Raw genomic sequence first — 16,426 nt, forward strand, 5'->3', positions numbered from 1 at the left:
CTCCTGCATAAGCCTGTATGCCTGTTCCTGTCCTGAGTTCCTGGATTCCATGCATGTATGTCTGTTCCTGTCCTGACTTCCGAGTTTCTGGATTCCATGCCTGTATGCCTCTTTTGTCCTGAGTTCCTGGATTCCATGCCTGTATGCCTGTTCTGTCCTGAGTTCCTGGATTCAATGCCTGTATGCCTGTTCTGTCCTGAGTTCCTGGATTTCATGCCAGTATGTCTATTCCTGTCCTGAGTTCCTGGATTCCATGCCGGTATGTCTGTTCCTGTCCTGAGTTCCTGGATTCCATGCCTGTACTGTCCTGAGTTCCTGGATTCCATGCCTGTATGCCTGTTCTGTCCTGAGTTCCTGGATTCCATGCCTGTATGTCTATTCCTGTCCTGAGTTCCTGGATTCCATGCCTGTATGCCTGTTCTGTCCTGACTTCCTGGATTCCAAGCCTGTATGACTATTCCTGTCCTGAGTTCCTGGATTCCATGCCTGTATGCCTCTTTTGTCCTGAGTTCCTGGATTCCATGCCTGTATGCCTGTTCTGTCCTGAGTTCCTGGATTCAATGCCTGTATGCCTGTTCTGTCCTGAGTTCCTGGATTTCATGCCAGTATGTCTATTCCTGTCCTGAGTTCCTGGATTCCATGCCGGTATGTCTGTTCCTGTCCTGAGTTCCTGGATTCCATGCCTGTACTGTCCTGAGTTCGTGGATTCCATGCCTGTATGCCTGTTCTGTCCTGAGTTCCTGGATTCCATGCCTGTATGTCTATTCCTGTCCTGAGTTCCTGGATTCCATGCCTGTATGCCTGTTCTGTGCTGACTTCCTGGATTCCAAGCCTGTATGACTATTCCTGTCCTGAGTTCCTGGATTCCATGCCTGTATGCCTCTTTTGTCCTGAGTTCCTGGATTCCATGCCTGTATGCCTGCTCTGTCCTGAGTTCCTGGATTCCATGCCAGTATGTCTATTTCTGTCCTGACTTCCTGGATTCCATGCCGGTATGTCTGTTCCTGTCCTGAGTTCCTGGATTCCATGCCTGTACTGTCCTGAGTTCGTGGATTCCATGCCTGTATGCCTGTTCTGTCCTGAGTTCCTGGATTCCATGCCTGTATGCCTGTTCTGTCCTGAGTTCCTGGATTCCATGCCTGTACTGTCCTGAGTTCGTGGATTCCATGCCTGTATGCCTGTTCTGTCCTGAGTTCCTGGATTCCATGCCTGTATGCCTGTTCTGTCCTGAGTTCCTGGATTCCATGCCTGTATGTCTATTCCTGTCCTGAGTTCCTGGATTCCATGCCTGTATGCCTGTTCTGTGCTGACTTCCTGGATTCCAAGCCTGTATGACTATTCCTGTCCTGAGTTCCTGGATTCCATGCCTGTATGCCTCTTTTGTCCTGAGTTCCTGGATTCCATGCCTGTATGCCTTGCTCTGTCCTGAGTTCCTGGATTCCATGCCTGTATGTCTGTTCCTGTCCTGACTTCCGAGTTCATGGATTCCAAGCCTGTATGTCTGTTCTCGTCCGGAGTTCCTGGATTTTCTACCTGTATACCTACATATCTGTTCTGGAGTATACATTGCCTGCATACCTGTTCCTGGATTTTGCTATTGCCTCGAACATTTGATGTACCTACTTTCACTTGTAAATAAATACCATAAATCAATCCTGAGTGTAGGCATATTTGGGAGTCTCCATTGCACAGAGCTCTCAGGTAATGTGGTGGTTAGGCAAGGTTTTCCTGTATGCCCAATCATCTAAACCTAGTCTGTGGAAGTTTGGGGTCAAACGTGCACACCCTGGATACTCAAACAAATCAATCATGATAGACTGTTTGGACTATGAAAGTACCGGTAGAAGATATGTTGGAGCCCTAACATATAAGTCGCTCTCGCACTGGTGAATGTCAGAGTTCATGAGTCCACCATCAGCAGATGCCCACACAAAAGTTGCAAGGAGAATGCCACAAACATAAAAAGAAGAAAAAAAAGTTACATGTTTCGGACAAAGTCAACTTGGTCCTCATTATCTAGCTGTAGGACGTACAAGAAATCATATCATATGTCCTATTAATGAGGAAATGCTGACATTTTAAAAAGGGTTTACAAACTTTCAAACACACACTGTACTTTTTAGTAAGACCAAAAAAAAAAAAATGCAAGCCACTACTTACCAACTTGTTTATGCTTGTCCTTGGTTTTTAAACGCACAATCTGCAGGTAGCTACTGCTGGTGATATCGGAAATCACAGATGCCATCTGACTCCAGACACGTAGCAGAGAACCACATAACATGTAGTAATGTCGCAGCCGTAATCCTTGTATACATTCTTTACCCTGCTGCACCAGCTTGCAGTTGCCATTCCTACATGGTACACAGAAGTAGTAGATAAAAAAATGCAAGATAAAAGGAGGACAACTAGTCCCAAAAAAAGACATTGTGATTTACAAAGATTATTCTGAGTTGGAGTACGCAAGAATTCCTGAAAATTTAGATTTGATTGATCAAAACCTGTTATTAAGTGGCCAAATGGAAAGTGTGGGTTGCTGAAAGGTTATCAGTAGATGTATAATTGTAACGTTTATCCCCAAAGGGCCTGGGCACACTTTCATGCTGCTGAGCAGATTTCTGCAATGCAGATCAGTGTGCGATATGCAAAGACATTAGGCACTGCACTGTCTGATGGGCACATAGAATAGAACATTAGTAGCAAAGAAAAAAGTAACATACTGCTTTCCAGTACAGGAATAGTTAAAGAGACTCTGAAGCCTCTTAAAAATCTTTTTTTTATTACACAATCCTGTTTAAAACATTAGCCCTACCTAAACCGCCGCATCCCCGCCGCTGTAATCTATCCAAATCCCCCCTAACTCCCTGGGGGGCAATCCAGGCAGCGCTTCTGTGAGAGGCAGAGCTATGAGCTGCAGCTCTGCCTTTCAGCCCAGATTGCCGTCTTTCCCCGCCCCTCTGCCTTTCTTCGCTGAGAGGGGCGGGGGAGAGGCGGAGATTCGCTGCTGATAGACGGCGCATGGAGGCAGAGCTGCGGCTCATAGCTTTGCCTCCAACAGCAGCAAAATCCATGAATAAGAAAGTCGTGGATTTTGCAGGGGAGAGTTAGAGGGGATTTAGATAGATTACAGCTGTGGGGATGCGGCGGTTTAGGTAGGGCTAATGTGTTAAACAGGATTGTGTAATGAAAAAAAGGATTTTTAAGAGGCTTCAGAGTCTCTTTAAGAAACGTCAGTTATTTACTATGCAAAAGAGCTTCTCTGAGTTCTTCCACCCAACTTTGGTCGAAGACGGACCTGTTTTTTCAAGCACTTAAAGAGACCCTGAGCAGTGGTAAAAAAGCAAATCTGGATTTATCTGGGGCTTCCTCCAGCCACCTGTAGCCCGCACGGTTCCTCTGCGTCCTCTGAGTCCCCTGCAAGGTCTCACTGGTGGCTTTGTTAACCCAGCGACTTCAGCTGAAGTCACACATGTGTAGCCTGTCAGGGCACCCGGCAGTCGCCGCAACCGCCCTACACATGCACGGTTCAGTCTTTCAAGAACCACGCATGCGCAGGACACTTACGGCAACTGGCATGATGATGCGACTTCAGCCAAGTTAATGGAGCCACCAGCAGGACCATGGAGGGGACCCAGAGGATGAAGAGGGACCTCATTGGCTATGGGGGTTGGAGGAAGTCCCATGTAAGGCTCTCTGCACACTGCAAATCAATTTTGCGATTCCGATTTGCAATTCTGAATTTCCCTGAATGCAGTCAACAGAAAAAGGAAAAACGGAAAAGAAAAAACGCAGCATGCAGTAACGATTAAAAATCGGAATCGGATGTAAAAAACGATTAAAAATCGGAATCGCATGCAGTGTGCAGGGAGCCTAAGTCCAGATTTGCTTTTTTTTTTTACTGCCGTTCAGGGTCCCTTTAAGCAACCAAGAAACCGTGAAAGACAGGTTGATATAAGGTTTAACTGCAAGAAAGTTCAAAGGGTCGTTAGCTCTGCTCTGTTTTATAGTTGAAAATACAGTGTGTGTGGTTTGTAAACTGCAAATATGATGCAATGTTATAAAAAAAAAAAAAAAAAAAAAGGCTATGACTGAAAATAAAAATAAGAGACTTTTCTTTGCTACTAATGTTCTAATCATTATCCGTACTACACATACAATTCATTATATCATATCAAGTTTTGTTTCGCTTCATATTTGCTTTAAATAATGCTAATGCTAGGTACACACCATACAATTTTCAGGCAGATTGACCAGCCAGATCGATTATTTCCAACATCTCCAATCTGAATTTCAACCGATTTAAAAAAAAGAATTTTTTAATCAATTTTCATAGAACTTCGATCAAAAAAACGATTGGAAAATTGATCGAAATTCAGATTTGACATGTTGAAAATAATGCCAGGTAAATCTGCCAGAAAATTGTATGGTGTGTACCTAGCACAATACTTATAAATAACAGGCTTCTGTCCAAAGCAATAATTTGCCTAAATTATCACATATGCAACTCCATAAAGACTGTCCAACAGCTCGCTCACACTTTTTTGTCTTGGAATTTGCTATACATTTTGATCATCACGTTACATTTGTCATTACTAGGTCTACGGATTCTGTATTATGTAGCATCTATATTTTGTGAGAACCATTGTCTGTATTATGTACCACATGTGTTTCTTACTCTGTGTAGTGCCACAGAATATATTGGCTCTAAATAAATCAGTAATAATATTAATCCTAATCATGACCATATCAAATTGTTACACATAGTTCCATATCATCCACATCAGAGTAAAGTGCATTCTGAAAATGACTTAGCTGTGATGTGAAAAACTATTTGCCCCCTTCCTGATTTCTTATTCTTTTGCATGTTTGTCACACTTAAATGTTTCTGCTCATCAAAAACCGTTAACTATTAGTCAAAGATAACATAATTGCAGTTTTAAATGATGGTTTTTATTAGTGAGAGAAAAAACTCAAAACCTACATGGCCCTGTGTGAAAAAGAAATTGCCCCCTGAACCTAATAACTGGTTGGGCCACCCTTAGCAGCAATAACTGCAATCAAGCGTTTGGGATAACTTGCAACGAGTCTTTTACAGCGCTCAAGGAATTTTGGCCAACTCATCTTTGCAGAATTGTTGTAATTCAGCTTTATTTGAGGGTTTTCTAGCATGAACAGCCTTTTTAAGGTCATGCCACAACATCTCAATAGGATTCAGGTCAGGACTTTGACTAGGCCACTCCAAAGTCTTCATTTTGTTTTTCTTTAGCCATTCAGAGGTGGATTTGCTGGTGTCTTTTGGGTCATTGTCCTGCTGCAGCACCTAAGATCGCTTCAGCTTGAGTTGACGAACAGATGGCCGGACATTCTCCTTCAGGATTTTTTGGTAGAATTCATGGTTCCATCTATCACAGCAAGCCTTCCAGGTCCTGAAGCAGCAAAACAACCCCAGACCATCACACTACCACCACCATATTTTACTGTTGGTATGATGTTCTTTTTCTGAAATGCTGTGTTACTTCTACGCCAGATGTAACGGAACACGCACTTTCCAAAAAGTTCAACTTTTGTCTCATCGGTCCACAAGGTATTTTCCCAAATGTCTTGGCAATCATTGAGATGTTTTTTAGCAAAATTGAGACGAGCCTTAATGTTCTTTTTGCTTAAAAGTGGTTTGCGCCTTGGATATCTGCCATGCAGGCCGTTTTTGCCCAGTCTCTTTCTTATGGTGGAGTCGTGAACACTGACCTTAATTGAGGCAAGTGAGGCCTGCAGTTCTTTAGATGTTGTCCTGGGGACTTTTGTGGCTTCTCGGATGAGTTTTCTCTGCGCTCTTGGGGTAATTTTGGTCGGCCGGCCACTCCTGGGAAGGTTCATCACTGTTCCATGTTTTTGCCATTTGTGGATAATGGCTCTCACTGTGGTTCGCTGGAGTCCCAAAGCTTTAGAAATGGCTTTATAACCTTTACCAGACTGATAGATCTCAATTACTTTGTTCTCATTTGTTCCTGAATTTCTTTGGATCTTGGCATGATGTCTAGCCTTTGAGGTGCTTTTGGTCTACTTCTCTGTGTCAGATAGCTCCTATTTAAGTGATTTCTTGATTGAAACAGGTGTGGCAGTAATCAGGCCTGGGGGTGACTACAGAAATTGAACTCAGGTGTGATAAACCACAGTTAAGTTATTTTTTAACAAGGGGGGGGCAATCACTTTTTCACACAAGGCTATGCGGATTTGGAGTTTTTTTCTCACTAAATAATAAAAACTATCATTTAATTTTAAAACTGCATTTTGTGTTCAATTGTGTTATCTTTGACTAATAGTTAACGTTTTTTGATGAGCAGAAACATTTAAGTGTGAAAAACATGCAAAAGAATAAGAAATAAGGAAGGGGGCAAATAGTTTTTCACATCACTGTAGCTGTGAAGAACTGGAACAATCAGACAACTTACAAATGAATATTCCAGACTGAATCAGTTCTTCATACTATAGCAATCCTTTTTCATCTCTTATGGGCACCAACACCACCATACTTTCATGTGACTGCAACGTCACAGCTGTCAGAATATTAGCTGGCACAGAACAAGTGGTAGCAAAGGTGTCCAAACACATTTAGATTGTAACCCAATGTGGCAAACAAATCAATCCCTTTCTGATCTGAATCTGGTACACGGTAAAAACAGACTTTCAATAGATTTTACAATGCAATCTATTGAAAATCTATCGAACTGCAACGTTGCACTACTGGATACAGTGCAACACTATGGGCCATTGATCTAACACTGCTCCCCAGCCGTGTCCGATATTTTCTGGTAAAAATCGATGCATGTATGGCCAGCTTTAGGCTAGGATAGCACAAAGTTCAGCAGTACAATCTGACCAGGCCACCTGCAATTTAGCACAAAATGTTCTGGTTCATTGTGAACTGACTGCGTATTAACTTTATTAACTAGACTAGAAACAGAGGGAAGGGATTAAAAGATGTGTGTAATCAAATTAATTATTTGTGAGATATTTTAGCATTTTATAGACAAGTCTAAGGTTAATCAATGTTATTCGTAAATTCCCGGGGAAGTATAACATTTTAAAACCAGTTATGTTAAGGACTTCAGAGGTTATAGTGTGATACCAGAAATTCAAGTCTGAAGAAACTGGTTCTATACCTACATATAATCTCTAGATCACAGGCGTCAAACTCCAGTGCTCAAGGGCCATATCCATGTCCGTGTTTAGGATGGACTGAGAAATGTGTTGTGCTTGATGAAGCATACCTTTCCTGATTCAGCCCCATCAATTAATTTGAGCGGAGCCAAAAATGTGTTAGAACTTTGACTGGATTTCAACCTCCCTGTTCTATATATTTGCCTACATCAAAGTCACATTCTGTACATACACTCTCACTGCACTGAATTTATCCTGCTGCTTTTGTTGGCAGTCACATCTTCAATAAATACAAGAGAACCAGTTCCATTAGCAGCCATACATGCCCACGCCATGACACTACCACCACCATGCTTCAGTGATGAGGTGGTATGCTTACGATCATGAGCAGTTCCTTTCCTTCTCCATACTCTTCCCATTACCCTGGTACAAATTGATCTTGGTCTCACATCTAGCTGCCCGTTTCGGCTGCATCCCCCCGCAACATCATTCTCATGCGTCCCACCGTCAATCACCGCCGATCAGTCCATTTGAAGAGCCCGGAGGCTGACAGAAGCATGGGGATTCTCCATTGGGGTGCAATAGACCAATGGGAATCCTTAGCAACATGTTAAACCAATGAAAATTCTCCCTGTAGCTAGGCAGAATTGGCCTGTTGCAGCCTTTGGAAAGCAATGCTTCTGGTAGGCTCCAGGCTCAGGAAGGGACCAAGTGGCGGGACCGAGTGGCCAGAAAAGCGATGGAACGAGCGGTGGAGGCGAGACAGATGAGCAGTCAACGCATACATACCGAAGGATCAGATCCCTATGAAACGAATCAGTTTTTTAGAAAAAAACGTCAGACTATATTTCAAGTCGTCTTTATTCCATACACTACCGATAATCCGACAATTGTTTCAAGGTATGGTAAATCATAAGTGTCATGATGTGCTGGCCAATATTTGAATCTTGAGGATGAAACCTGGCTCCACATCTATGAGCCTGAAACCAAGGACTGGTTAAAGGAAACCCCCACCCAGGCTCTGCCTCTGACATAGGAGGACCTTGTTAATCAGTAAGCAGTTTTAGGGGGCGAGACTCCCTAACACTGCTACTGCCTACTGAGTGTGCTCTGGTGGCTGCCTCACAAGCGCTATGAGTCTGACATGAGAAAAGCGCTATACAAATAATGGAATGAATTATCTGTTCTCGAACTTGATGCAGGGGCAATGTTTTAAGGACATTCCAGTATTTTATATATATTTTTAGTAATCCATTCCAGATGCTTGGTGAAAATATACTGTCAGTGATACCAAAAATCCAAAGAAGTATGTTGTGTCTCACCACATTGCATGGCTGCAGCTCCTCAAGGAGAATTCATACTGACGTTCCCAATGTTCCTGAGCTTCCTCTGGAAACACCTGCAACAAGCATGTAACTAATTATGTAATCTTAGCAGTCTAGTACATCTTCTATAACATTGTGTCTACTGAGATTGTTGAAGCATGCCTCTGCCATTTTCTTTGGCTCCCTCCTAATGGCCACATGATGACATAGACAACGGTTAGACAATTGCCAAATTTAAGAAAACATAATGCATACATATTGCTGCCATAATTAAATTTTGTTTTGTTTTTTTAACCACTTGAGGACCACAGTGTTAAACCCCCCTAAAGACCAGGCCATTTTTGAACAAATAGGCCACTGCAGCTTTAAGGCCTCACTGCAGGGCCGCACAACTCAGCACACAAGTGATTACTCCCCACCAACAGAGCTCTCTGTTGGTGGGGTCTAATCGCCCCCCCCCCTCCCCCCCAGATGTTTATTTTTTTTTATAAATATTTACGTCCTTTATTTTTAAATAAATTCTGCCAATTATTTGTTTTGTTTCTTCTTCAAACCCTCCCTCCCCCTTCTGCCTATGAGAGCCGATCGCTCGCTTGTGTCCATGGAGACAGCAGTGTCACATGGCTGTCCCCAGTACAGCGCTGCTGTAGATCACAGCACCGTACAAGGTTTATAGACGGCGGTTTCGCCCTCTAACAGTCTCCGAGCAGCTGGAAGACTGAAGCGGAACGCAGCAGCGCCCGCGATCTCCTGCTAGCCCCATAGAAAGCCGTTCACGCCATTCGTCGTGGAGCGGTCCTGGGGCTGCCACCACGTTCACGCCAATTGGCGTGGAGCGGTCGGCTAGTCGTTAAAAAGGCATAGATAGCAACTGTTAAAAACGGTTTGTTTTTTGGTCCCGCTGTGCATACCAAATAATCATATCACCCTGATATATCAGACATTTGTACAGTTTATCCTGAGCCATTTAGGTATGCACTGAATTACCGTATTTCGCGCCGTAAGACGCTCCGGAATATAAGACGCACCCAGGTTTTGAGGGCAAAAACCAGGGGAAAAAAAAGAATTCATAGTAAACCTGGTGCGTCTATATTCCAGGAGCGTCTTGTAGGTGTTCTACCCCAATTAATGTCCTCAGGAGTCCCCCATGTGCCCTCAGGTGTCCTCAGTGTCCCCATGTGCCCTCAGTGTCCCCCATGTGCCCTCAGTGTCCCACCCTTAGTAGTCACGTATGTGTTCTCAGTGTCTCCCGTGTGCCCTTGGGTGTTCCCAGTGTGGCCTATATGAGCCCTTAGGTATTCCCAGTGTGGCCCCCAGGTGTCTCATATCTTCCCTCAGTGTCCTCCATATGCCCTTAGGTGTCCTCAGTGTAGTCCTCAGGTGTCCCCATGGGCCCTTAGGTGGTCCCAGTGTCCCCCATGAGCCCTTAGGTGTTCCCAGTATGGCCCCCAGTATCCCCCATGTGCCTTTAGGTGATCCCAGTTATCCCCCATGAGCTCTTAGGTGTTCTCAGTGTGGCCCCCAGTGTCCCCCATGAGCCCTTAGGTGTTCCCAGTGTGGCCCCCAGGAGCCCTTAAGTTTTCCCAGTGTGGCCCCCAGTGTCCCCCATGAGCCCTTAGGTGTTCCCAGTGTTGCAATAGGTGTCCACATGTGCTCTCAGTTGCCCCCATGTGCATTTAAGTAACCCCAGCTCCCTGTGTTGTCCACTCCCCCTTCCCCGTGTAAATAGTCTGGCGGGCGGCATGTATGTATAGAGTGGCCCCCGAGATTACTGCCTGGCTCCCCGCGCGTCGGCTTGCCCAATCTCCCCTCCCTGCATCTGTGCGCTCACCCCCCGCCTGATGTGTCCGCTCCCCGCCCCGCTGATGTCCGCTCACCCCCCGCTGATATGTCTGCTCTCCGCCGGGTGTCAGGCTCAGCATAGCGGCAGTCTTACTCACTTTAGCCGCTCTCCGGGAATGCAGACCTGGTCTCCTCTCTCGTTGCCCCCCTAGTGATGGCTTCATCAATGACGCGTATTATAGAAGCCACGCGTATTTTAGAAGCTACAAGAGAGGAGACAAGGTCTGCATTCCCGGAGAGCGGCTAAAGTGAGTAAGACTGCCGCTATGCTGAGCCTGACACCCGGCGGGGAGCAGACACATCAGCGAGGGGTGAAAGCGGACATCAGCAGGGGGTGAGAGCGGACATCAGCGGGGGGTGAGAGCGGACATCAGCGGGGGGTGAGAGCGGACATCAGCGGGGGGTGAGAGCGGACATCAGCGGGGGGTGAGAGCGGACATCAGCGGGGGGTGAGAGCGGACATCAGCGGGGGGTGAGAGCGGACATCAGCGGGGGTGAGAGCGGACATCAGCGGGGGGTGAGAGCGGACATCAGCGGGGGGTGAGAGCGGACACATCAGCGGGGGTGAGAGCGGACACATCAGCGGGGCGGGGAGCAGATACATCAGGCAGGGGGTGAGCGCACAGATGCGGGGAGGGAAGATTGGGCAAGCCGACGCGTGGGGAGCCAGGCAGTAATCTCGGGGGCCACTCTATACATACATGCCGCCCGCCAGACTATTTACATGGGGAAGGGGGAGCAGACCACACAAGGAGCCAGTGCAGGGAATCCCCGACGTGGCGGCGGTTCGTATCTGCGGGCGTTCGTAAGTCGGGGATTCCCTGCATTTGCCGTATAAGATGCAGGGACTTTTTCTCCCCATTCTGGGGGGAGAAAAAGTGCGTCTTATAGGGCGGAAAATACGGTAGGTGCTACTGTTTGTACTTGAAACACCATAAAATAGGACTGTAACTAAGTTTTGCCATCTTCAATAAAGCACCTCACCCTGAAAAAGAATTGAAGTTGCATCTTTGAATGTTATCTGGTTGAGGTTAAAGCAGGATGAAACTTGAAATAAAATTTTTATTATATCACACTAAAATGAAAATATTCCTGTATATAATCTGTTTTTAAGTCTAAATAAAGCAATTCCAGCCTGCCTTCTACATTTTTGATTCTCGGAGTGGTCTGAGGTAATAAAAAAAAAAGTCTACTTACCTGGGGCTTCCTCCAGCCCCTGGCAGCAGTCCTGTTCCCTTACCGTAGCGCCGTTCCTAGCCAGTGGCCCGGTGTCCCCTCCTATGTAGAAGCCTGCGCAAGCGACGCTGTCAATCTGACTGATATAGTCTGGAGTGTACTGCGCAGGTCCACTAGTTCTGTACCTGCTCAGTACACTCCAGACGACGTCAGTGCAAGCGAGAGAATCTCACGCAGGCACAGAAGATGCACGTTTGAATTTACACCGGAAGGGACCCCGAGCCAGCGGATGGAAGCAGAGCTGCGGCGCGGGACATATCGGCTGCCAGGGGCTGGAGGAAGCCCCGGGTAATTCGATTTTTGTTTTTAATTCACCTTGCATCTGTTTTTTTTTTTTATTATTATTCTTTTTATTGAATTTTAAAACACACACAAAAAAACAGAAAAGGTCAGTTGACAGTGGAGCCCAACATCATATAAAAGTGTTGCTATACTACATCATGAGGAGCAGATTCCGCATACATACAACTAAAGTCAGTATAAAACAACAGTATAGGTTAAATACAACCAGGGCTGATCATGAAACAGTTGACGAAAATGAGTCACATCAGGTAGAAAATGAATAGATATAAGAGCTTTATGAGGACAGAAAAAAAACAAAAACAAAATGTATATTCCATTCAGAGGGGCAGAAGAGACCCTATATACAGCTTACAATGAGTCCACTATGTTAAGATTCACATCCAAATTAACAATGGCTGATTTTTCATTGTTTACCCAAACATCCCACACAAAATTTAGAAGCAGATCCATTGCATCTGTTATTTAAACCAAGAACGAACCTCAGTGGATTCAGGGGCAGGTTTTATTTTTTCAATCATTGTAGCTCGAGAGAAAGTCAGTTTAAATCATGAGCTGCCTCCATCTCTGCTAGCATTCAGAAACTTTGATTTATTGTATAATTGACTGAGACAGAGGCAGCTGTAGATAATAAATTAAAAAACTCACGGAGGAAGCCTCAGAGTCTTTGGCTTCTCTCAGGCAGCAGGGATTGAAGAAAAAAAAAAACTGCCCCAGAATTCTCAGCAGCTCATTCTCTTAGGGTTCTCTTCATGAGTCTGAGAATCAAAGCGTTAGGGCCCTTTCACATTTGCGCGGTGCTGCATTTTACAAAAGCCTACTGCCAATATGCAGTGGGAAACCGGCCTTAGAAGTATGGCTAGAATCATGCTTGTTTAGAAAGTAATGTATTTATTTTAAGGAAAAATGTATTTTGATATGATTTTTGTTCTGAGTTTAATCATGCTATAATCAAGAAAAACACTTTGATGAGTATGATTATCTCTATACATTCACAACTCCTGCAGGTATCTTTTTAATACTTACAATTATTTCCTGTAACCTGAAAGTTTCACAAAGTTGTGACCAAAACTGAACAGTTTCACTTCTGTGAAGAGTTCAGTATACAAATGAGGATAAAGCCTGAAATGCATAATTGGCAAAACAGCAATAGGTTGGGTATAATGAGATTTAGCACCATACCTTGCGGTATTTATTGCGTAGACTATCCAAACCTTCGGGCTGGATCTGTTTCCCTATATTTGGTTTGTAAAGGTTATAGGACTTTCCATGCCTGTTCTCAGCCAGAACTGCTGTGTACATTTCACCACGAACCTGGAGAGAAAAAGAAGAGAATACATAAGTAAAAACATATAAACACTAAATTAATTTCAAGACACAAAGAAGCTAGTATAGATATACTACACACATTATAGGACAAATAAAAGCCTTCGTCTTCACCATGCAGCTGAGAACATTTTTCCACTGCTTTTTCCCAACTCAAACCACGGTCCACACTGACCTGAAAAAAACAGAAGTGAGAAGAGGTTTGTGATTTACTAACAAGAATAAATAAACACATACATGTACAGTAGGGGGTGCTCAAATAAATAATAAAGTAAATGCACAGACAATCAGGCTTTGAGTCATTAATAAAAGTAGCATACTTTGTAAAGCACAACTTGTCCATCCTGTGGATGACCAGGAGTCAAAAAATGTTCTTTACTTTCATGGTATATTTCATCAATCCCAGGTGCCAAATCTAAGAAATTAGAAATAAAAAGTGTGTTATTTAAACAAATGTGCACAACACACCTTTATTCCATTGTTTGCCCCAGTTTGCAGCAATATTACTGGCCTCACCTAAGATGCCCATGTCATATTTGCCATCCTTCTTGTCCTTTTCAATGAGATAGTCAAACGTATCAGTGAAAAACTGAAATAGGCTGTTCTGTTTGTGGACTTCCAGTCCCAACATCCGGTTCAGAAACTTTGTCACTGAGCACTCTGCAGAAGACAAAGAAACTACGGTAAATGAATGGCATAGAATAAGCAGGTCAGAACAAAATGTAGTCATTCAGTTAAAAAAATATTGTGTGAACACTCAGCACAAATGTACATTATGACTCACTAGGTTTATAATATACTGTACCATCCCTAATGCCCAAAGTAAGATCAGACAGGCTAATAATTCCACCTTCCAGCTAAGTGAAAGCTGTCACTTATAACTTGTTTCTTGGGCGAGAGGAATAATATCAGTGCAGGACACTAAAGGCACATACACACGCTAGATGAATGTTGCCCAACGGCACACCTCACAACTTTTTGAGATAAGAAAGAGGGACACTTAAGCCACGCTCCTGCCACACACCCAATCACGCCCCCAACACATCCCTTAGTCACACATAGAAGATTTAATAGAAAAAAATATTTTGTTTTATAATTCAAACCATACAAATCCTCCAGAAATATATAAATTTAAAGGATAGAAGTAAAGTTTAGCATCAATTAAACAGATTGTTCAGTAGTAAGAATGCATATATTTACTAAGATCTGTACATCAGTCCTAAAGGAAGGACAAATTAGGAAGAAAAATGGACAGATGGACCGGGTTCCCAAAGAGGGACTGTCCCTCCAAAAGAGGGACAGTTGGGAGCGATGCCGACGAGTATTAGGAGATCCCTCGGGTGACATCGCTGGGCCGAACATGTACAGCTGTGTAGTTAGCCTGTAGATGTGTTCTGGGAAAATAAAGCTATTGGCCAGGCAGCCATCAGGAAATGCTGTACACACACCGGATTATTGGCAGAGGGGGTTGTTATTGGCTGTCTCAGCTGACTTTAACCTGTTAGCGGCAAGCCACTGCATAAAAACTTCGGGCCCCAGGATGTTGCTCTCCCCCGCTGTGCGTACTAAATAAAGGTAGTAGTAAAAGTAAAAAGAAAAAAAATGAACACTACTTGGTAAAGCAAGATAGTGTTTGTGGAAAACCATCTAGTGGAAGAAAAGTAAAATTACAAACACCTCATACACTTATAATTACAAATTAATAAAATTAATCCCTTCCACCCACACTTGAAAAAACAAACGTTTTTCCTTTAAAATGCATAAAAAATAAAGTAATTAGTAGTTGCAAGTGTCACACTCAAAAAGCCAAATTTTTGGCAAAAAAAACAAACCAGGTCAAAAGATTTTTTGTTGTTGTGATAAGTAGTAATAACATTATTGGCGAATGAAAGGGAGGAACGCTGACAGGTGAAAATTGCTCTGGTCCATCAGGGTAAAAACCTCTTAGGAGTGAAGTGGTTAAACAAGTGTGTGTATGGACTTTTACACATAAGAGCAGAGTCTGTCTATGCAAGGGCCACAAAGTAAAGGGGAAAGAATTCCTTTCATTTTGGGGACATCTGAACAAGTACAGGGCCTAACAGTCACCTTTCCAGAAATAAATGTCTGCTGTAACCCTGAGAAATTAATACAATGCAATCTTACTGCACTACATCCAAGATGCCAATTTCATCTATTTAGCTACTGTAGCTGTAATTTATCCTTTAATTCACTTATCTCAGTGGTTCACAATCTTTTAAAGTCGTGACACATTACGCCAAACACTCAGATCTCCTTGACACATCACATATGTATAGTAGAAAAATACTAATAATAACCACAAAATGGATGGAAATACACTTAAAACTGAAGCCTAGAATCTTTCAGGAATATTAATGAAAACAAACAGTGGGACAGTTAGCCAGTCCCACTGATCTGGAAAGATCGCATAGCATCGACAATTTGCTCTGCGTGTTTTAGTTGCGGTGCGACTCAACCCCCCCCCCAACAAAAGGAAATGATAATAGAAAAAAAAAACAATGCCCTCAGGCTTTGTTTAAGTAGTTGGTAAGCCAGATATAGGTGCCCCCAGTAAAGGAGGTCAGGTGCAGGTGCCCTCAGTATAGGTAGCCAGGCGTAGGTGCCCTCAGTAATGGTAGCTCGGCGTAGGTGGCCCCATTGTAGGCAGCTGTAGGTGCCCCCAGTATATAAAATCAGGTGTAGGTGCCCTTAGTATAGGAAGCCAAGCATAGGTGCCCCCAGTATAGGTAGCCAGACGTAGGTGGCCCCAGTATACGTAGCCAGGTGTTGGAGCCCTCAGTATCGGTAGCAAGGTGTTGGAGCCCTCAGTATAGGTAGCCAGGTGTAGGAGCTCTCAGTATAGGTAGCCAGGTGTAGAAGCTCTCAGTATAGGTAGCAAGGTGTAGATGCCCTGAGTATAGGTAGTCAGCTATAGGTGCCCCCAGTATAGGAAGTCAGGTGTAGGTGCCCTCAGTATAGGTAGCCAAGCACAGGTGCCCTCAGTATGGGTAGCCAAGCATAGGTGCCCCCAGTATAGGTAGCCAGACACAGGTGGCCCCAGTATAGGTAGCCAAGTGTTGGTGCCCTCAGTATAGGTAGCCAGGTGTAGGTGCCTTCAGTATAGGTAGCTAGTTATAGGTCCCCCCCAGTATAGGAAGTCAGGTGTAGGTGCCCTAAGTATAGGTATGCAGGTGCCCTCAGTATAGGCATGCAGGTGCCATCAGCATAGGTATGCAGGCGCC

At 44.1% G+C, this 16,426-nt stretch overlaps 1 protein-coding gene across 6 annotated transcripts in view; it reads right to left on the bottom strand.

Annotated features, from left to right (window-relative positions):
• Positions 1-16,426, bottom strand: part of SBNO2 (strawberry notch homolog 2) — a 199,278-nt gene that overhangs the window by 13,388 nt on the left and 169,464 nt on the right. For all 6 annotated transcript variants that reach the window (XM_068233982.1, XM_068233981.1, XM_068233980.1 and 3 more), the window contains 6 exons: positions 13,701-13,844; positions 13,505-13,599; positions 13,267-13,359; positions 13,041-13,172; positions 8,478-8,554; positions 2,161-2,351 (listed from right to left, as the gene is read on the bottom strand). In XM_068233982.1, coding sequence (XP_068090083.1) covers positions 2,161-2,351; positions 8,478-8,554; positions 13,041-13,172; positions 13,267-13,359; positions 13,505-13,599; positions 13,701-13,844 — 732 coding nt within the window. The remainder of the gene's footprint in view (positions 1-2,160; positions 2,352-8,477; positions 8,555-13,040; positions 13,173-13,266; positions 13,360-13,504; positions 13,600-13,700; positions 13,845-16,426) is intronic.

Source organism: Hyperolius riggenbachi, chromosome 1, assembly GCF_040937935.1.
Source record: "Hyperolius riggenbachi isolate aHypRig1 chromosome 1, aHypRig1.pri, whole genome shotgun sequence".
Lineage (NCBI taxonomy): Eukaryota > Metazoa > Chordata > Amphibia > Anura > Hyperoliidae > Hyperolius > Hyperolius riggenbachi.